The sequence below is a fragment of the Colias croceus genome, chromosome 7, assembly GCF_905220415.1.
Source record: "Colias croceus chromosome 7, ilColCroc2.1".
In the NCBI taxonomy this organism is placed as follows: domain Eukaryota; kingdom Metazoa; phylum Arthropoda; class Insecta; order Lepidoptera; family Pieridae; genus Colias; species Colias croceus.
In genome coordinates this window covers 7,887,247-7,911,808 of record NC_059543.1, presented here as the reverse complement: position 1 = coordinate 7,911,808, position 24,562 = coordinate 7,887,247, and the positions used below count along the sequence as shown (strand labels likewise).

General features: G+C 34.0%; 1 protein-coding gene across 1 annotated transcript in view; it reads right to left on the bottom strand.

Moving 5' to 3' along the window:
* The window catches only part of LOC123693340 (tiggy-winkle hedgehog protein), a 32,183-nt gene extending 12,029 nt beyond the window's left edge, over positions 1 to 20,154 (bottom strand). Inside the window, exon 1 of the mRNA XM_045638396.1 lies at positions 19,790 to 20,154. Coding sequence (XP_045494352.1) covers positions 19,790 to 20,065 — 276 coding nt within the window. The 5' untranslated portion in view covers positions 20,066 to 20,154. The remainder of the gene's footprint in view (positions 1 to 19,789) is intronic.
* Positions 20,155 to 24,562: the final 4,408 nt, after the last annotated feature.

The following is a 24,562-nucleotide window of genomic DNA, read 5'->3' as shown; positions in this document are numbered from 1 at the left end:
TCAATGAGAGCAAGCCCACAACTCGCAACCTGCAAGTCATTCGACTGAACGATAGTACCACGCTTCCGACACCAATTCATTTTGTTACCTATCTTTTGTTATTCTTCTATTATTCATGCGATAATCTATACATATAATAAATCTGTAGAAGGGTCAATTCTGTACATTGAAAATATTGAAAAAATAACTAGCAGGGGGTGTTACTGGATCGATACCAAACCCAAATATGTGATTAAAAAAAATTTTGTCTGTCTGTCTGTCTGTCTGTCTGTCTGTCTGTCTGTCTGTATGTGAAGACATCACGTGAAAACTACCGGTTCGATTTCGATGAAACTTGGTATAATCATACCTTATTATCCTGGGCGTAAAATAGGATACTTTTTATCCTGGAAAAATACGTAGAAAAAAAATTAATCTCAATTTTTCAGTTATCCATAGACGTTGTTCTGTAGTAGGTACCGCGAACACACGTTGTGTATTATTATAGACCTAGCCGTATTTGGGTCCAATAGATATTTATAAGATGTCATTGTCAGAGTTAGTCAAAATGGATAAACCATCCACGCGAAGACCGACATCCGCGCGGACGGAGTCGCGGGCGGAAGCTAGTTCTAAATATTTTCGTTCGATTTTCTTATAGAAAATACCGATAGCAATGATTAGTTAATTTTTTGCATACAGCAAATGACTGTGTCCGCAATTATCCTCTCCGCTAAATCACACACGGAAGGCTATAAACATTAACTGGCGTATCGTGCTAATTTACTGCGTCAACCCTCGTCGAGCCGATAACTGCCGTTGATCGATTTGCATCCGTAATTACGTCACTTTTAGCGAAGCAGGTGATGAAAACGCGACAAGTACGTGATTGCAGGAGGCGAAGAACCACCGCCTCTTTACCACGACCGGTTGGAAGCTTTTACTTTATGCCTCGCGTTAAATACGCTGCTGTAATAAGGTGCTCGGTAAATATGTATACAAAGAAAAAACAGGTTAACTACCTTGTCTTTTTTTTCAGATCCCAGTGACGTTATCGACTCACTGATGATTCTCATTAAAGAAAATAAAGAGCGAAATCATGACGCGTCGGTGCTATCGTAATAAAATGAATTATTGATTTATCAGTGTATCAGAACTTCATAATTCCACCCGTCGAGTCGTGTTTGGTACGGGCCGCTGAGCAACTCGCACACTAATCTTCGATAGTACGGTCCGCCATCGCGTCATGGTGTTTATACTTTACAAATATACTATTCGAAGATTCATATTATGCTTACAATAATAAAGTGTATTTGTTACAATATTGACTCGCAATCGCCGCTTTTATTGTTTATCCCTCGACCTAAAGAGAAGTGATCACATCATCGTGGGCGTAAAGTCAACAATCGCACACGGATCACAATATGAGTCCTCTTTTGCTGACGGTCCCGAAGTGCCACTCGATAATATTTTATAAGACAAATAATGCGATAAAGATGTTTTGACGTGAACCTGTGTTCATCGCTCACACTAAAATGCGTTCAGTGAACGCGTACAATAAAATATATATTAACAATGTGTGTTGTGATTTTTATTGAAATAAAACAAAACGACCCTAATTTAGTGTCAACTTTATTGAGGGCGAGCGAAGCGTTAAGGCGATCGGTTGTTGTAGTGTGGTGACAGGACTTTACGGCGGCAGACTTCAACGTAAATCCATTAGCATTGTTTTAAAGGATTAAGCGACGCTTACGAGACGCATTATGGGTCGACGTGTTGCTTGACACACATATTTATATGACACATGCCCTTTTATTTTTTATATAATCAGTGTGAAATGACTACTGACTCCTGAGTGTTCGATAAGAGGAGCTCCTTTTTAGGGTGTACGAGCTTATCTATTATTTATATATACCTGTCAGCAACTCTGACAATGCGATTAATAAAAGGGAATAAATTAAGTAAGATTCTAGTGCAACCTTTGAGTACGAGTAGTTAAAAGCAATAAATTGTCACATATTAAATGTAACCAATATTGTATCATTTGGGATATTTAAGCCGCGGTCTCATAGATTGATGCCAGCGGTCAATATCATATTACACAAAAGGTCTTGTATTGTTTCTATGTCCCAATTCAAATTAGATATCCGGTAATATTACAAATTTACCCGGTGGGAAGGTGAGTTTTTTGTATGAAACTCTAACATGCAACCTATTGAATCAATCATTGAAATTTGACCCGCCGTAGACATGTTGAAGTTGCAACAGGTAGGCAACCAAACTTTTTGAGGTTGCAATTGCAGGTTTGAGGTCTAGAATATTAGTTTACATGTGAGATTAATTAATTTAAAATATAAACCGTAAAATGATTATGTAATATATCAAACATGACGCGACTAATGCTGCACGTAACATTAAAACAATAATTACATAAGAAAATTACCGATAGTTCAATAAAGCGTTCGATCAAATGTTGTGAAACACGAACGACCTAAAATATTGATTTAAATAACGGTAGTTGGTTCATCACAGACATTTTCGCAAATGGCTCGGTGTGATCAAAGGTTCTGGACGAAAATTAATTATCAATTTGTCGTGGGTGCCAGGCAGGCGACATAAATCGATCGGGTATATCTGCCTGCAGCCACATTAGCCACGCTCGAACATGAGATAAGGATAACAAATGCTCAGTTTAAGGTTATCTTAACATCGCGGACATGAGAGCGCTTTTTGCCACCGAGTCCCTCGGCTTGACCTTCTTGTTTTATGTTGGAGACATCACATCACTTCAATAGACATTGTTTTGAAAAATAACCTAGCTATATGTGTTTATGTAAACATTAAAAAATACAAAACAAATAGAAAGAAATTACGAAATTTTTGTTTGCGTGACTGAAATGAAAAAGATATGGTCATAGCTATTTTTTAGTCTTAATTATTAGCTTATCTGAGCTTATAGGAATACGTACAAAATATTAAAATAATTTATATAACGTATGAATAAATCTTAACAAGATGGTAATGATAAATGAACAAATATATCAGAGCTTGCGTTACACATAAGAACTCCGATACCTACAGACTACAGTATACAATTTTGTTGGTGCATTTATCTGTTCAGCTAGCGTATAATTATTATCAAGCCATAAACGCATGCGAAATTGGAGTCTCACCTCGCCTCGGCGGCCATAAATAAAATAACATGAGCAGCGTCGGTGGGAGGAACTCTGTGCTAATGATTAAGCTGGATGACCCAAGTCTACCCCAGCGGGGTATTTCAACAGCCGTTTTATCCTCTCGGCCATTTTAAAACAGTTTTCATTGGTCAATCTCGCCATAAATCGTACAGGGTAAAATTAATCATACTTTCAAACAAATAAACTAACGAACGTGCCTAATTTGATCCCAAGATAACATCCTCCATTTTGGTTCGATTCAATTTTGGGAAATTTAATAGAAATTTAAATAAAGTTAATATTGTAGTAACCAAATTATGATAAACCGTTCACCTCATCACACATCAAGCGCATTATACTTTATCACTCAAAACTCGGATTACACAATTGTATAAAATGTTTAAAATTACTCAACACGAAAGTCCAATTTGAATATGAATAGGCAGGCGCCATGTGGGCAGGTACATAAAAAACCGGCCCAAAATAATAATAGTAGACAAATGTCCTCCTCGGCAGACACAATGAGCGACCTCTCAGAGATCGATTCACTTTTAAGTCATGCTAATTTGAAAGTCTAGAGCGGTTTTTTCTTTATACGAGATCATAAAGAAGCTCATACATGAATAACAACTATCTCATGCATAATGAAAAAATAACGCAACGAGAACATCATTTATTTACCCTATTACACTGTCTTCACAAGCATAGAACAAAAATGAGCAATATTTTCTGAACGCGTGTCTCTGTAGACATTCTGTATGATAATACAGCTTAATTGCGCGATAAATTACAAGAAAAATTGGTTGGAAAAAGCATGGTTAATAAAGAATGTTATAGTTATAAGAGTATATGTCCGTAACTTATACTCATATAGACATTTTTTTATTAAAACAAGAGAAGGATGCGGAAGAAACATTCGTAATCAACAAGGATTCAATTAGAGCAGTATCGACTGCGATTTAGTAAGAGGGAATTTAAACGGTCAAAATAAGAATCGCCATATAAGAGAATGGCGTCCATGGACACAGGTAGGTTGGAAGGCAGCTATCATTTAAATTAATTGGACGTGAAACAACGAAAGGCACACTAAAGCGTGTCACCCGAAATTGTCAGATTATTAACTACTCGCAATTTAAATGGTCGGCATTAAAAATATATTTCATTGATATCTGCAAGATGTTTTCAACAGTTTTGGGAATCATTTAAATATCTACATATTGTATTGATTTTAAATTTTTGAAGATACAGTTATCTATTTCTCGTTTTCTTGTTATTGTTGATCTTCATTAATATGATTTGCTTTAGCTAAACTATTAGATGTTAAACTAAATTATTTGTCCACAGCAGATCTCTAGTTTCAATTTATCGTTCTCCTTTTTAATACGCTCATAGAATCGTCATCATAGGTCGAATAAATGAACCTCGTAAGTGAAGGAATAAGTGAAGGATTAGCAATGCTGCATTTGACCAGGAGGCAGGAGTCGCCCGCTGGCCCGCGCCCGCGAGATCCATATCGGACGTCGCCGTGTCGACTTCACAATGCCATCTTTTGTGTTCCGACACGATAATTTATTGCCATCAAACACTGCGCTTACGAGAATAAAATAAACTCGCGATTCTGTATTATTCACCGACCACGCCTTTAACGATAATATCGAGTCTATTTTAATATATTTACAATTTTCATAATTCACAAACTTCATAATTCTATAGATAACGTAAACACACGGTTTCATCATATATTGAACAGGTGTGAAATACTTTATGATACAAGATCTATGTTTATGTTTAATTTTACAACCATACTAATGAATCCTACGTTGAGGAAATCGGACGACAAGATGTTACATTATGTACTTACAACATATATATCTAATTTTCAATTTTGCAAAGATAATATTTATTTACATCATACTTGCATGAACGAAGCGAACAACAGCAGTATTACAACGCCACTAAAATTTTCTTAGGTATGGTCCAATAGAATGGTCACTTATTTCGAGTAAAAACGAATTCTGCCTTCAAAATAAGTACGACATAGTGGCCAGTAAGCGTAAAGCCCGAGAAGCTGAACAATGCAGTGAGAGGACACTTGCAGATATCCAAGAGCATTCAGGTCAATGCATCCCATATTTTAATAGTTATTACCGGTGTGTCGGTTGTTGTATTAAAACAATGACCAATAACTTAGTATTTACGTCTCATTGAATCCGTGGCGGCTTATCTCGGTCTATTAGCCGCTTCTACTTTTGCACACATCAATTACTAATACTGAAGTAATGAAAAAATGTCAAAAAAATAACAATATTGCACTAGTTTTAGAGATATCCAAGCAATACAAACTACCATATATTATTTATAGTAATATAAATAAGATGTAATAAATTTTATAATGATTAATGATCATTGATCATAAATCATATAATAATTTATTAGAGCGTTTATAGTGCGACGGTTTACAATTAATAAAATTCTACTTACATAAAGTAGCTAGCACGAACGGAAGTTACAAGTTTCAGGATAGATATTATTTAAGAACAATGGGGTTGCGACGAAGTGTGCCTTATCGAAAGCACGAAATCGAGCATTCATAGTCAAAATAACGACTTAAACCTTCAGGTTACAATTACACTCATTAGTTTATTAATCGCGAAACCACATCAAGCATTGTTCTGCCGAGGACAATCGTCGCTAGACCAAATAACGCCATTACCGACGACTTTGCTTACCTTAAAACGGCGACACAATAATAAGAAAAAACTAGACAGTAGTATTGCATTTCAAACCTGTCTGTGGGCGACGACATTCACAAGGTAATTCGTCTAAGATTTCGATGATACTAAGAACCAGATACAACTTAGTACGTTTCAGAATTACAATATACGTATAACTCATGTGTACGAAATTGAGACACGATTTATGAAAGCTTAAAGAGTTTATATCTTTTAACAGTGAAGATTTGTAATAAATTACATAAAAACGTAGGCGGAATGGAAAACAAGCTCCGTGAGAACATATCGTATAGCATGGCTTGACTGCACCCGCGACTCTATTCCAGCAAAATTCCTTCTCGACACTTCAGCACCCTTCTAACCGTGTTTAAATAATATAGTTTATTAACCGACTTCAAAAAAAAAGGAGGAGGTTATCAATTCGGCCGGTATATTTTTTTTTTTTTTTTTTATGTATGTACACCGATTACTCCGAGGTTTCTAAACCGATTTACGTGATTCTTTTTTTGTTCGATGCGGGATGGTGTCGAATTGGTCCCATAAAAATTTTATTCGAATAGGCCCAGTAGTTTTTATTTTATGAGCATTTTTGTCTGTAGGTATTTGTAAATTTTGCAAGTGCAAGTTTGAAGTCGGTTGTTTTTAACGCAGTTATCTTATTCCACATTCATATAAAATGTATAGAACGATCTATATGTATCTCGATAGTCTTGCTCTATTATTCGATTTAGGTGAGGATTTCTTGGTAAACTAATCAATTATATAAATTTTTACAAGTCTGTTGTCTTAAGATCTCTGTAAATCCATACAATTATATTTGTAAATAATTGAAGTGGTAAACGTGCAAAGAGTATTAATATCTGTTCTAAACTATCGCGTAAACATTAACAATAACTAAATGATGTTTGAACAATCGTATACACATAATGTGCACATTTTGCATTTAATCGGCCATACAATTGTGTTATGCAAAATGGATTTAAAATGGCACTGAAACTGAATTCATGCCATTGCATTCAAACAAGAATGTTCATATAGAGAACCAATTACATGCTTATTAATTGTTTCAGACTGTTTTCAAAAGCTGAACTATTTGAAATTATTTTATCGCAAACATGAGTAAGACTCTTATAAAAGTTAAATAAAAATCTAACTAACTGAAAATGATATGCGAAATATGTAATGAGTTTAAGAATGTAACGAGCTCTGATGCGCGTTTTATTAATATATTTAGATTAACGCCTAAAACCAACATATTTTTCATATTTCATCATGATTACGGATGCGTGCGTATATTTGCCACATGGATGAATAGATACACAATATATTAATGGTTTAAATAAAGTAAACAATTGAATCACGATCGACGCCCACGAGACGCTTCCGTAGACGCTTCTTAATGTTATTGAAATAGACAAAATACCTACAAATAAATTACAATATACTTACAAAATACTCTTCAACGAGGTTAATGGACAAATTGGAATTCATGTAAAAGTATAAAAAAGCATTCCTTACATGCCTACATCTATTTTTAGTTATGGTAACTAGATTTTATATAAATAGAAATATAATTTAAATCCGACCGCTACACAATAGCAATTTAACACAATTGATGAATCATAAAAAATCTATTATCGTTGGATTATTAAATTCAACATGCTCTGTGGCCCGTTGGTTGAACCCCTACATTCGCACATTCTCGCGAATTGACTCTCCGTCTTACACAAGAATGCACTTTAAATTTCGACGAGGTCTCACTTGATATTTTTATTCGTTAACTAAACAGCAATATACAAAATGACACGTGGATATTAATTTCAGAGGTAGTTGTTTGTCAGATTGTCACATAAATTTATGATCAACCATTGTTTTTAGGTGACGTCATCTGATGCACTCCTTCGCGCATCTGTTTCAATTATTCTTTTCCTACTGTTGTAAATGGTTTTCGAATACTTGGAATTTACTTATGTTTTAAATGAAAATTAGTAAAAATGTATTTTTATCGGATAATTAATGAAATTCGGCATTAATTAGCACTGTTAGCATGTATTTAGTTCATTTTCATAAACGATTGAACACGTTGGCGAATGTGTGTTATCGGCATCTGATACTTCGAGGCCACATTCCTACTTCGAAATTCACTCAGCTCGTGAGATACCTGGTGACCGCTACACTCTTCTTGTGTTTCAAGCAACCGCAGCCCCGGGCACCCTCAGTCAACGACCTATACACTCTCACCGATACGATTTCTCTTATAAACTCGCTGATAATTTAACAGTTACCTATCTTATTATTATTATATTATTTATTATTATTATATTGGTAGGTAATAATCTGAACATAATCTAAATAAATTATGTAATTTAATTCAATAATTTTTAGTTAACATTCCCTTAAAAAATCGTTGCAACAGAAGCATGCAGCACTTCATTGATGAAGTTAAAATTAGATGTCCTAATACATAAAAATGCGTGCACATGCGCCGGTATGTTTGTTTGTTGCGGCATCTTGTACGCTTCTATTTAAGCGTTAAATATACGAGACTCCTAAAGAGCTGTCGATATAACAAAGCCTCTTCCGCCAGAACAGTACTGGGTGGAGCTAATAAACTATTTGAGTAGTACCTCATGTTGACACTCGTGTTTCACACCTGAACAAAGCTCCTCGTTTACATTAATGTAAATTAGGTTAGGCAGCTCGCCGCCGCGCCGCGCCTACGTTCAATTAGAAGAGCCCTAAATGCATGTGTTCATGCGAAGACAATTGTTATCAACCAGGTATCACGTCCCGGAAATTTAATTCTTACATCTGTAATATTATTTATCCGCTACACTACTAGTCAGCTACTAGAATAATGACTTTGTTCTAGGTTTATCAAAATTTTACCAGTATTATTGATAAATATTATTGACATTCATAAAAATGTAAAAAATATATTTATAAACGGTTTAGATCAGTTAGATCCACACAGAGGCCGTGAGAGAAGCACCATGTCAAAGAGAGCGTATGTTCTTCGTCTTTCAGCGCCCGCCTCGGTCGCGTAAACACCGACGCCTGGCAGCGATCTGAACTTAACAAAACAATTTCAGTTTTTACGGGAATTCGTTGTTTTAAACTCTATAGTCTATACATTAATTTGCGTGGTTTAAGACGAACTCATTAACGACGATATGCAAACCATGAGGATGATGCTTTGAATTCAATCGAGATTTTACTGATATTCAGCAGGACTTCGACGAATCCTTAACTGTAACTTTTTCTAAACGGATATGTCATTAATGTTTCCGAACGTCACAAATCACACCACCAAAATGCGAGATCTATAACCAAAAAAGATCTGATGTTGGGAATTTTTTTATTGTGAAGCGGCGGAGTCGCACGCGCGGCTCGATTGTGGCTGTGTGGTCCTCGCTAGCCACTTTGTAAATAGCGCGGTTTACCTTTTTCAACTTTTGTGTTTTGTTACCTTTTGTGCTGTTGTACGACCAATATTACCATAGCTATTTAGGATCGTCGGATAAATAAATACGTCATTTATCATGATAACTGATGCGCACGGACGTCGCAGTGTCACAATGTTCAAATGGGGTGAAGATTTGATCTTTTGGCTTGCACGATTTGTAGCGATTTATCTTTGCATTGTTTTCTCCGTTGGTAAAAAGGGTACGGGACGGGTAATTAATTTGAACTTTATTGGAAAAGTGATTATTCAATTTAAATAATTTCCTTCCTTTAAAAATATTTTCTTATTTTACTGCAAAATAAAGGACAACTAATTGAGTAAAACAGTACTTTGTAATTTTTTTCGTACCTATTTGAAGTACTTACAATAATTTTATGTTTATTATTTTATTATTGTTAATAATTCTAAATCTAAAATTAAACTTTTACCTAGTAAAAACTTTAAATAACCGTTAAAACAATTTTCTAGCATAATGAAGTGTTCCTGATTTATGATCACGAAATCGCATCAACATTTAACTCAGCTGCTCATATCTTTCCAAAGAATTTTTTTTCGTCAGCGGCATCGAGGCTGTGCCATCAAATTGTGGCACAATAAATTCACTCAAAACCGCAGCCTCTTTCACAATATTTGTATCGGGGCGACAAAAAGGGCCGAAAGGGCGGCCCTTCGTTGAATGAAGGGAAGGTAAATAAATATAAATAAAGGTGAGGGTGGGAACGTGCGGGGGGTGATGTAGGTGTCCCGCGGCGCCTGCGCTCGGGCACAACACCGTTCGGAACTATGCTCAGCAAAAAAATTATAATTGTACAAATTATACATTTATCACTACACACTTTTGAACAGCAATGGAACGAATGATTCATGTTTAACATTCTATAATAATTTTACATAGGGCGCCTGTGAATTTTCGAGATTGTAAAAATCCAATTACAAGCTCATTGTTCTTGGTATCGAACCGTCATACGTCATTAAACGGGACCAATGAGAATCGTAAAAGTGAGTCCGTGTTGATCGACTCAGCTCACGGGTATAATCGAGTACACCATGAGCACGACCAATTACAGGTCTGTACTCGTGAGGTGCACTTTTATTGGGTGTAAGATTTAAGTGCCGATCGACACGCCAGAGTATGGTTCTACCTCATTTTATGGCCACTTATGTCTCTAAGGTACCTCTTTCCTTTTTCTACTCAAAATTAATGTTGCTGTCCGTACTATTTTGCTCTTAAAAATAGTAATATGTTACCTTAAGTATGCAGTGGTGATTATAAATAGATTAATGCGCGTGTAAACTGCGAGCACATGTAATCCGTTCGTAAGCACAGCATTTTAATTTGTGATGTTATTACTGCAGCATTTCAGAGGCATACGGCTCAAATCGTCTTGCGAAACCGAGGAAGAGAATGTGTGTAGTGAGAGCAATAAATTACTAATAGACATCGATGTTAACACGAAATTGAGAGCAGTATAAAATAAATAAACATTGATGTATCCATAAAATTACCTCAGCCGACTTACTGAAAATTAGTTATTTATTGATCTTATTTCCATTTATATGATGAGCTACAAGAATTTTAGGTAGAAATAAAATAAATAAAATGATCCTAGAAGACTTACATCATGCGGTCAAAATCATTACCTATAGGCTATAAGGTTCTTACAAGGTAACAATGAAATGATGGTTTTATACAATAAATAAATATGCATTGTTGCGACATTCATAAATTACGAATTTAATAACGTGTTATTATATTCTGAAGGTTAATAAAATTTTCTAATCTTCCTCTAATAATATAAAGCTACATTATACATAAATAATTATAACACCGTAAGCAAAAAATTAATAAGAAATTAAAAGAATATTTCTCCATCCATCAAGTTTTGTTAAAAATAGTTCTCAAATTAACATGCAACTATTTCTAACATCATAATTCATAAGGAAATGTTTAGGTGCCCTGTTTAAATAGATACCAAAAATCCTCGGATTTACGAACGGATAGATGTTGCATAATGCATTTTGTAGCTTTTAGAAGCAAAAAGGCACATAATACATTAGAAGTTACATTTAATATTTACTATGATCATCATTCTAAAATTGCTTACAAAGTATTGAGGTGGTATTACTTTTATGACCTACACATAATGATATACCTAGTCCCTAATTATATCGTTGGATACGTAATATTTTACAACTGTTTAATTAACTTTATTACTATTTTTGTTTGTAGAGGTTTGAAGTTGTAATTGGAAGGTAATATGGCCCGTGCCTTCTAACATTGACTGAGGTTTGACAGATAAGAATGAGATAAGACAACGACTGTACCACATCAAATATTTGCGGGAATAATGGAAATAAACATAGCTCGAAACATTCAAACAAAAGATTTCTTTTTGCACAACACACACAGTGCACACAACACAAAACGTACCTACGATGATAAATACAAAAAATTTCTGTGTACAATCGTGAATTTAAATGATGATTTTTTTTAATAATGAAAACACAATATACTTACTTATAGTAATAGATATTGAATAAAGAATAATATATGACCATTACTAACTTGTGGTATTCTCCACATTCTCCTTGCATGCTTTACATGAAATAGTTTGGTATTAACAATATGTACTTATCTATGGAACTGCTTAGTTTATAAACTAAGCAATTACAATATAGTTTATATCTTTGAAACTTTAAGGTTTAACTTAAATCATAAAAGTAATGTTATGATGTAACAATATTATTTTGTTAAATAACGATGCGACAAACCCATATTCAGTCTGTTATAATGAACTGTATTATAAGATACCTACCTACATTTTTTTAGTGGAAAATGGAAATGGAAAACTGTCCCATGGTTTAAAAAATAAATAAAATAAAAATTCTTTATTGACAAAAGATTTTACATTTTGAAATATTGAAGTCTCTGACTCCCAAACAAGGTAAAACCTGGGTCTATCCCGAGCACATGGCATGTAGATATATTGACACATTTGTGTACATACATCATGACTGTTTACGTTGGCGGGAGATGCAAATCGTTAATTTATCGCCACCTTAAGAAGCAACTATATAAAACGAACCGCAAACACAGGCGAGGTTCAAAGACCTATCAGTTGAACAGTTTGGTTTGTATTTGAACAAGTGTTCCCAGCATTTACATGCAAACTTAGAGGGCTTACACATGTTACTCGATCACTAACAAATCGAATGCGAATTTCATCTTTCCTATTATTTTAATAAAATCTTTCGGAGTCATTTACACCGAAACTAGATAAGGCTTCAAAGCAATAAACTTTTACACTTTAATGTTTTAAGTAGTAAACATTATTTTACGCTAGAATCATAGAAGTATCTAATGAATCGTACTGAAAAAATGATTATTATTTCAACTGAAATATTATTTACACATCTGAAAGGAAATAAATTATCCGCTACTTTAAATTTTTTTCTTTTTCATTGTGTTTACTTTTTAATTGTCATACAATTTCCAAGGATATCAAGACAGATTTCGTGGAAAAGTTATTAGCTGGATGGTCCCATGTGCATGGTACTTTACATTTACTAATGCACACTTATAGAATATGGGTAATTATTATCCTATGCACTTGCTCGCGCACAATGCAAAATAAATTTTAAAATACGGTCTACGGACTAGTAAGTTTCATGATATTTTCACGAAAACATTATTAAGTTACTTAATTAGCATTGGTCTTTCTTCTTCTTATAAAAGAATACAGTCTTTATTTTGAAAATCCAAATATTTTCGATTTGACAATAACTTCGTAATTTGTGTTTGTCCATAAACTTTGTAATTATTTCTTTTTCTGTACATTAGTATAAACATGATATACCTACAATAGGAAACATTCAAACTACTGTTATTTCAGTCTACCTTCACCCAGTACCAGTTCACGAATGTAACATGATACCTGCAACTTTTGGCACATTCAAGGCTTATGACTTGTTAAATTGACGTGTTAAAATATGTCTATTGACTCCATATTGTGGTTTATACCGAGCAAAAAGCTCAAGCGGGATACCATATTATTTTGTAGTATTTCATACTTCACACTGTTTATATTGTTGACATTCTTTGTTTTATTACTAACATGTACTATGTAGGTATTTGTGTTACAGTCCAATCTCATTGCCGATCAAAACCACTTGAGACTGCAAAAATCAGTCAAAAGTGGTTTTAACTGAATACGTCGGTCAAACTTTTACATGTACAATATTGTTTTTTTTTGTGATTTATCTGTGTTAAAATTATTATCACTATCATTGCATTTAAGTATATAATTTTATTAATCATTTAAATCTAAGAATTTTTTATTTTATTTTGTGGATTTAGGAGAATGATGATAAACACGCAATATAACTACGGTTGTTAAGAGGTCTTTATTACATTTTATAACGTTGTAAACCCACCGTAGAATTTGAGGATTAATTTGATTATGGTCAATTATTCACAAAGCGATCGCCTCTCGTTCCGTTTTTATCCTGCGCTAATAAGCCGAAAAGTACCTAATTTGAAGGCGGTGTCTTTGCAGCTAACAAATTAAACCACTTTAGCGTATCAGACTGTAAAACAAAATCAATATAAACAATCGATAATTAAGCGACCTTAAAACGATTTTATCAAAATAATGTTTGTTTGATTTAGGAACAAGCCTTGAGGACATGCCCTTAGCTGTTTGAACCAAAAAAATAAACGATGCCGTATTTAAATAATTCCAAGACGACTTATAATCGTTAATTAAACATCATGGGCTAATCTGGGGATTACAATAAGAATTTTAAAGAAGATAACGCTTGTGTAGTGGTTTAGATTGACGTGCTATCCGCGCGCGCGCACCTCTGTAAAAGCTTATTGTAACTCGACCCTCAAATACGAAATTGAATAATGCTGACCTATCCCGCGACCGCCTCGCCCATAAATCACCGAGATATTTATGTCCCTCAACCCCCGCACACCCGCCACATCCCCATTCTCGTCTATGCCTTTTTCGCAGGCGATAATGTAAAATATTTTATAAAATGGTACCTAAGTAATTTGGATTGAAATCGACAAAGCAAAAGTGGTGTGGTTGTGCAACTATTTTGTGGTTTTTGCAGCTAGCCAACAAATCAACAGCTAAGTATTTTTCCTACAAAAATATTTTATTTGTTAACCCACAGCTTTCGATACAATGTAACCATATTTGTGTCCAAGTGTAGCTTACGCGTTTTATGTACTCGTATGTATATCTATGTAAATATATAAGACAATGTAGTGTGTTATGCTAAATTCTATTACAATACGTAACTACATACATTTTAATAATGAATATCTATTAAACAAACTTCATTATTTTTCTCAAACGAGTAATCAGAATATGTAACTACGTTTATCTCAGGAGCCTGTGGCATGTAACGCACCGCTTCCCGGCGCATTAACTTTACTTATATTCCCTCTTATTCATGAGAAATAAATAATACTATTAGAAGGAGATACCGATTCCTGATAAAAAGTGGGCCCGAGTTAAATGGGAGGCACAGCGGAGGCAGAAAGAAAGTAATGGAGGCGCATCGGACCGGTTTGGAGATTTTTACGAATGCAAGGCTGCTCGGCTCGACACGGGCTATGTGCTGCCTGCGGCGAACATATAACATAACCGACGGCGGATTCGCGTCGGCCTTTCTTCATCCAGACGCACACATGCATCCTACTGTCTGTACCCAATACCGATTATTATTATGGGCACATAACTGGATTCCACGCATAAGTACATTAGGCCATTAAAATATTTGCTGAGCAAACTACCCATGCTCTTAAGTCATTATTTGCGAATGACGAAGTAAACAAAGTCATCCTTGAACATAGCGACAACTATTCGAAGATTTGGGTTAGTTGCACGGAAATGAGCTCTGTACCGACGTTATTTGAGTATTTTGGCGGTGCTTCATAGAGTTTCGAGGCAAGTGTAAACACGAACGCTAAATCAATTTGACTGCAATCAAACACCGGCGAAGTGATCGACATTCAAACCAACAAGCATCCGATATAGAAGCGACTTCACTAAACATGTCCTGTTGATTAAAAGCATGCGATGGTTGTGACAAGCTTTTTATATGGACGACAAAAACCGTGACCGGGCGTCAAATAAAGATAAGTATATTTTTTATTTTAAAGCATATAGCATTTATAATAGACTTTGGTTTTAAGGTTGACTTTCAAAAAGTTTGAAAAGGTTTTTTTTTTAATTTAAGTTTGTAAATGTTAATTGATAATTGATTATTTATTTGCAAACAACCCTACTAACTGTATAAAAGTTATACACCATCGGTAAATGAATGTGAAAAATAAACGCAACCTTTAAAGTAAATATCATATCCATAATGGGTTTTCCATTATTTTGTCTTGACTTATGTAACACTAGCTTTCCGCCCGCGGCTTCGCCCGCGTTTTCAAAGAAAAACCCGCATAGTTCCCGTTCCCGAGGGATTTCCGGGATAAAACCTATCCTATCTCTCAAGTTGGATCGAACTGCACATGGTGTGCGAATTTTATTATAATCGGTTAAGTGGTTTAGGAGTCCATTGAGGACAAACATTGTGACACGAGATTTATATATATTAAATTAAAGATAAAGATAATTTGATAAGATTTGTACACGAAAGTTGAACACGAGGATTTGACACGTGAAGCTACAATATTTTTTATTTCTGTAATTATTTCATCTCTAAAACAATTAAATTAACTATTGCATTCGAATCAATTAAATTTAAGGAAAAAGTTCCACAACAAGTAAGATAGGAAGATCATTAATAGCCCAAATAAATAAATACATTTTTAAGTTTGAAAACAGGCATGTTCAGTGTAATAATTAGAAGGTATGCAACCTGCATATTATGAATTACTAGCTTTCCACCCGCAGCTTCGCCCGCGCAGTCAAAGAAAAACCCGCATAGTTCCCGTTCCCATGGGATTGCCGGGATAAAACCTATCCTATTTCCCGGGATAAAAAGTAGCCTATGTCCTTTCTCGGATATCAAAATATCTCTATACCAAATTTCATGCAAATTGCTTCAGTAGTTAAGGCGTGATTGAGTAACAGACAGACAGACAGAGTTACTTTCGCATTTATAATATTAGTATGGATGATGATTATGCCGAACTTATGTGCTGATTAAATTTTAAAAAATATTTTTCCATACTGACGAACAGGTGGACAAATCTATCGGAAGAATAAATAAATTAAGGCCATTATTAAATACATATTCAATTATAATATGTAAATTAAATAAATATTTTGCAGACCCATTCTTATAATTACACACCTAATATTGATTTAAGTAATAAAAGTTTGCCATATCAAGTTACTATATTATTAACTACATAATATAGGAACCAACATGTGTACATTTTATTATTTAATTATAATTTTATTGTAACAATCCCGGCCGCGGCTTCACCCGCGTTTCAAAGAAAAACCCGCATACTTTCTATTCCGGGTCTTCAGCTACGTACCTACCTACATACCAAATTTAATTGTAATCATCCATCATCAGGTTCATCCATCCATCCTCACAAAATTTCGCATTTATAATAATAGTAGGATAAAAGTGCAACTTTCTAGATCTGAGAAGATTTTTTTTCTTCATGTCCATTTTTAAATTATTGGCTACCTTGGACTGACCATCAAAAGGTACATAATATGAAACAAAGTCGCTTCCCGCTGTCTGTCTGTTAGCTCTCCGCAACGGATTTTCATGTGACATTTTATTGGTTTTTGAGAAAGGTTTCAGTATTTGTAAAACTTTAGTCAAAGCAGCTGAAAGTCTATATTTATTGAAAAAAACGCAATTATTAACGTCAATGAAGTTTGGAGTTATTGATAAAACAACAGTTTTGTGTGTTTGTCAATAACATCGACATGTTTATCGTACCATTAGAGCGAGGCTGAAATCCATCTTATATTACAGTTCCGATTTGAGATGAAAATGGCGGTTAAGTAAAAACTAATAAATGTCTGTTTCGCGAATAGATATTCTGGAATTATTTTAACCCATTAATTACCAGTAATATTATTCTTATATTTTTTTTTTTTGATACCTAATTTAAGAGAAATCCTTTTATATAAATAATAAATATTTAACTAAATTAAATTAATTTCCAAATGCAACAAACATTATAACACATCATGAATTTATAGAAGATAATAATTATGTATATAGTTACGTTTAATTAGAATGCGAGATAGGGGAGCGGGGGGCACGTTGTTACAATTTTTAGATAATTATTAATATTACAAAAGCTATCAAATAATATATACATTTTATTGCTTTTATCATTAGTATGTCTATTCAGCTAGTAGAATAGCATTGGAAAAATATTAAAATTAACGTAATTTTTCTCATAATAAAGAATTATTGAAATAAGTCGATTGGAACAACTTACCCCTGACTTGGGGCTAGTTGTTACAGCTTCGGGGTACGATGTTACAGTAGGTAAATAAACAAAATGAACAATAATAAATCACTTATTTTTTATTATTTCAAAACGTTATGAATAAAAGAGACTATTTTGAACGGTCGTATAACATTTATAAGCAATTATAATATCTATATCGTAATTTTCCAACTTTTTAACAGTAATAATCACATAACTTTGGCAGGAACTTTCTTCAATCTTATATAAAACACTTTTTCATTACTGAATTAGAAAACTTCGTCAGTAAATACTAACATATTGTAATAAATTATTTATACTTTTTTAACTTGGCACTTCAGTCAAACTAAAATCTACTAGGTAGGTACTACATTTTGCTTTCTTTACGAATGCTCGTTTTATTCTGCAGTACTTCTGCCGCAGCAGATTCATAAACTTCTTGACTAGTTGTACCTCTTTCCGCTTTTCTTTTATAGTTTCTCATTCTAAAAAAAACATTGAGTATTTAGAATTAAAAAAGAATTGAAAGATGAACCATTGTTTTAAAAAGCAAGAATGCGCCCGTCGGAACGAAAGCTTCAATTTCTTTCCATTTATTCTAATTTTTAAGTACAGCGTAGTCATTTCTAAAATATGATACTCAATGAGATGAACGATAATACAAGGTCTGAGGCAAGTCTTTACATGTAACAACCTACCCCGAAAAATTGTAACAACCTGCCCCATGGTATGTTTTTTAATTAAAATTAAAGCCGCCATTAATGGATATCAATAGCAGAATAAAACGCTATTACAAATTAAAACTTGATACATTATGAACGTTCGAGGTGAAAAAAATTTAGAGAATAACAAATATAGACAGCAGGAATCAAAAATTTCGTAAAAGATTTTGTTACTTTCTTGATGGAAATCGAGACACGTGCACATAACCTAACAGTTTGCCGCTCGGCGGGTCACTGATTGTTTTTTTGCAACGCACGATGTTATAACGAAACAAATGAGTCCACTTACGTCTACCAAAGAGTTAAAAATCCCGGTAAAAAATGCGTGTAACTTCTTACCCCTGTAACAACAAGCCCCCCGCTCCCCTACCTAGTTCCGACGGCATAACTGATTACTTTGTAAGAATCTTACAGCTTGTAGGAATTATAGGTGACTTTAAATTTTTCTGTGTTTGCATTAACTACAGCGTGTACAGGTGCCGGTTTTGAAAAAAATAATAATAAATAAATTACTTTTAAATGTGTGAAGGAAAAATGCATGAAAAACTTTTTTGATGTTCAAAAATTTACGCTTTCTATTTAATACAAATGTTTCTGAAGTTGAATATATACGTATACCTAAACTCAAAAGGAATGGAGATAAATATCTAAAATAAACGCTTTAATATGCATTAAATTTTTTATCGATGAAACGACTCAAAATATGTGTTACAATGAGGAAACAACAATAAGGTTCCCGTAAGTTTATTTACGCGTTTACAAAACATCGTGAATGACAACGCATGACTTTCAATACCTTCAACACCAAGTTTATGACGGCAATATATTCACCAAAACTGGCATCAATGTTGAAAAGAATTCATCATTCATCAATTAGTCACAGGAACAAAATATTTGTTGTCAAATCCTGCGTAATTGCAGTGCTACAATCGTAACACTCGCTACGAAGCTACCGTAACGCCCGCAATTTGTCCCCATTGTTCCACCAACGTTCATATTTACACCGGCAATTGTACCCTACCCGCGCACTGAGAAGCTGTTTTCAAAACACTGGATTCTTTATGAATCCTATTGTCTTATTTTATAACTGAACGACTATAGTGGACCGACACTTAACTTTTAAAGAATTCGTGCAATAGTTTTCTTTGCATCAATTATTTAGTAATTAATAAGTTTAATCATTTTGATTGATAGGTACAGTAGTTAGTAGTAAACTTTTGATCTAACATCTGAAACTGAAAAATTTACACAATAATAAATAAACTATTATAACTCACCTGGGTCATTAAGCGATCGGCACCCGTGCCTTCCTCATCCCTGAATTCAATATCAGGATTATAATTAGGCACTAAGTCTTTGAACTTTTCATCGTCCCTAGTGATGCGGCCCTCGGGAGGGCCACTGGCAGATTTTGAATTTTCACTAATGTTCGGGTCATGCTGATTAAATACTAAAGGGGTGATGCGGCGCGGTCCGTGGCGGCGAGTGAAGCCGCGGCCCGGGCCGCAAGCCACCGCTGCGCCCAACCACAGTAGCACCAGCGACAGCCTCATCTCGCAGACATCACTTCACACGCGCTCGACGCACGACCACCGCGCGCCGCGATTTGTGCGACACTGAGGATTGGGTGCCGGAATATCCGAACGTCCGTGCACCACCGACCACCGCACGAGCTTGCATCCCTTGCAGCGGCTGCTCGACTAGCCACCACCACGCATCGCACCTCGCCACAGACCATAGTCTATTATGAATGGCGGCTTTGTAAAGCCCGTACCGTTATCAAAGAAATACCTTTTTGTAAGAGTAAAAGTGAACGCCTTATTTTCACCAATTTTTTAAAAGTAGTCACTCGTAATGATGCTTATAAAAAAATAGAAGAAACGAATCAGCTTGAAAAAATAATTTGAAAATGTAGTGTCAAATTAATTTTTAAACGTACCTACCAATAAATATTGTAGACTCGGTTAATCTATCCCGAGTACACGTTAGGTATTTCAGTTCAGTTTGCATAGAACTAAATAACGAAGCCGTTTTTGCTGAAATTTGTGCTGAGAAACAAAATACTTTGAAGAACAAAATGCGAACACAGCAAGATACGTAATTGACGCCGAGTGATTTGGGTTGTATAGATATATTCTAACTAAAACCTTAGACTGTTAGACATATATAATGAAATTGTGGTTAGAGAGATTTGTACAAACGGTTAACACGACTAACATTATAGCTACATATTTTGTTTAAAATCGGTTTTTCCATATATTTAGGTACTGAATTGGGATTTCAAATTGAAGAAACTGCTCACCGGAAAATAGAAAATTTTAACGTCAGCGTGGTTTTTGTGTTAATTTAACCAATATTTTTGTTTAAACTTTAGTGAACTATCTACCAATTGCAAAATATTTTCAAGAAAAACGAGAACTTTTGCGCACAAACGCAGTCATAAGTGCGCACTTTTTTCTATAACTTTGACTGGAGAGAGATCGAGAAAATCAATTGAGCAGAACGAAATCCCTTGCCTTAGGATGTGGACCTGATCAAATGATATCCACTGACTACGTATTATGTCATACATATGTCTTAAATATTACATTAAAATTAAATTTTGCTGTGTTATGTATAAATCCTTGCGGTCATTAGGCAACATTACCTACTTACATGGCTATTATTGCCCTCTTCGAAATATTATGCCTTAAATATATATGCATGAAATATATGGCCTTATTGCCCTCTTCGAAATATTATGTGTGCTTTATTCATGTTTGCTATTATACACAACCTAATCTATTCGTATAGGAGGTAGCAACGTTGACAAGTGAGCATTTTAGTATAGTTGGTTCTTTGATATGCTGTTCCTCTTGCTATTTCGGTTAGAGTCCGGGCTGTCTGGCTGGCCGCAGTGGTTGCGTTTAATAGTGCGCATCTTATCTGCACAGGAAAATATCCTTAATTTAAAGTCATTTTTTAACGCGTAATTTTTAATCTTTTGCCTTTAGATAGATCCATTAGACATACATTTTTTATTGCAAGACGTTTTTTTCGTTGTTAAATAGGTGCCAGACGCAATTTTTATTTCAAAATAATTAAAATATCATCGAAGTAAGTGAAATTCCATCAACATGAGTCCCAGTGAAGGATAAGTAATCACTGTGTTACTTATACTATATATAATATTCATTTTACTATTTACAGTTTTTTTGCAACAATCTACCATATCGCCTCCTTTTCCCAACGAACCTCAAATAGGACGTTAATGTAAACTTGATAAAAACCAAATATCATCAAGAAATTAAAGACTTTTTAACGGATTTTAAACGCGATTTATTCATTGTATTATTTTCCCAAGTCTTTAATTTCAAAATGTATAATATTTGCGTAAAATCAAACACTAGAAAATACAAATATCATCAAATTCATATTTATACCAAAAAGTGTAATAAATATGAAACCATCTATTAAAAATATTAGTTTACTAATTAGGTATTCAATATAAGTATTAAAAAAGGATAATACAATATAAATAATAAAGTTATTACTTACCTTTTAAGCGGACTCATGTTGATGTAATTTCACTTATTTCGATGACATTTTAGTTATTTTGAAATAAAAATTGCGTATGGCACCTATTTTACAACGAAAAAAACGCCTTGCAATAAAAAAATTATGTCTGATGGATCTATCTAAAGGCAAAAGATTAAAAATTACGCGTTAAAAAATGACTTTAAATTAAGGATATTTTCCTGTGCAGATAAGATGCGCACTATTAAACGCAACCACTGCGGCCAGCCAGACAGCCCGGACTCTAACCGAAATAGCAAGAGAAACAGTATATCAAAAACCCAACTATACTAAAATGACTTTTTTTTAAACGTTGCTAGCTCCCGTACCATATATACAAAACACGAAAAAGGGGCAATTGGGCAGAACCGGGGCAGCCAGTAAGTATATAAATAAATGTATGTAAATATAAATAAATAAATATAAATATTTCAGTACAATTTTCACATACGGCACGATCTGATCCCATACTAAGCTTTCGCTTGTGTTAAAGAAACCAGAAGGCTGATAAACATACATTTTAAATAAATACCTATATAGATAATTAACACCCAGACACAGAGCAAACATCTATGTTCATAACATAAATATTTGGCCCGGGTGGGAATTGAACCCACGACCTCTGGCTTGGAAGGCAGGTCAGTCGAAATGCATATTCACAAAATCTTTCTTTACGGGTTCTTACCTAGATAGAGCTAGAATCTGTGTCTATCTAGGTCCTAGATAGACACATAAACGAAACCTCATTCATATAATACGGGTATATAATAATGTTGTGGTTAGAAATGGTTCTGTAAACGGTAAATTGAAAGTTTCAATATTTTTAAAGTCGGTTTTACCTATTCTATGTAATGGGTTATTTTATTAGGAAACTTCCTCAGTAAGTAATGAATCTTTTGAAATTGCTTTTCCATAAGATGAAATAAGGAGTACCTAAGTATCTACTTACAATTTTCGTTAATCATGATATCTCCTACAAATTAATATGATTTATTTATTTTAAAATAAGGTATCTTAGTGACAACTGAGTTTCATTTCAGAAAAGTAGGTATGAATTCTTATATAAGGTCAGTCCGGAAACATTAGTTACTAGGGTCAAAATTCCCATTGCTTAATTTTCATAACGCCGAACGAACCCATGAAAAAATCTTCCTTTCAAGAAAATGCTTTAGAAGACAATTTATATGCACATTTACATAATGGAGAGCCTGTTTAGGACAATTTGTACGCAATGCGAAGACGTTACACAAAGAATAAAATGCATGGCCGGTCTTGTAGTAATCTCATATGTCATTCTTGTAAATGTTTGATTTTCAATTTCCTCCAACGTATTGTATTACTGAAGTACTGTTATGTAATAACAACTTATCTTACCTATATCTAGTATACTAATGTTAGACAAATATTTCTAAGTAGATGTACTCATATTAAAATGTTGTTTTGCGAAATAATTGTTTTTATATTATATGGATTTTAATTGTTGTGCGTGATTTTAATTAAAACATGAAGATTCTTCTTCTTCATGGTTAAGTTAAATAATGGTTTGTTGACTGCGTAAAAGTATAGTTTTATACTAGTTTTATTCGTATTAGACTTAGAAGTTGGCCACATTTTTAATAAAATATATGCTTGCTCAATAAAAAAAAATCTATCCTACCGAAAAATAGATTCGGTCTGGAACATCATACTCATGAGTCACGAACTTTATTCTCTATAATGAAAACAAACAAAACCTAACAAGTTCAACTTCCTTATCGATAATACTCGGAAGTAAAGTGTGCGTAAAAATACCTCAATCGACCCGAATTCAGGGAGTACTGTACTTTTCAACAAAAAGCGTGTGAACGCAACCTGCTTATGTCCATCGCACAATACTTAGTGTGAAACCACTGATAAGATAAACCCTAACAAAAGGCTAATACGTAATATTAGGGAAATACAATGCAACAAAATATGTACCTATTTGTCTTTCATTGCATGTGGTTGGAAGGAACGTGAGCTCATAGTCCATAATGTGACTAATGTATACCTATTACCAACTATAAAATATATTTTTTATAAAAGTGAAAAGATGTCTCTTGTCTCAACTATGAACTACCGAACTACCTAATATATCAATGGGAAAAATGAATAATAATGTAATGCTTCTTTTGTGATACAAATATTTCAAAGAAATTCTGATGCATGACCAAGCCGAAAATATGAATATTATGAGAGAAAAAAGAACGGAAATCACAGGAGAGACAAAAGGATTGTTAACACTGAATACCCTGGGCTAATTAGCACTATGGCGCCTTAACTAATTATTCACTAGATTACAAGATAAGACACTGCGTGCTGCAGCTATTCATTCAAAATATTTTGCGTACAAAAAACCAGAGGAAGCCAACAGAAAATTACAAGCAAATCAAAAATGGAAGCAAACCAAGAAATTGATTTGCGAAAAGAGACAAACTTACTTACTTAACAAGTACCAACTCAAAAAATGATTGATG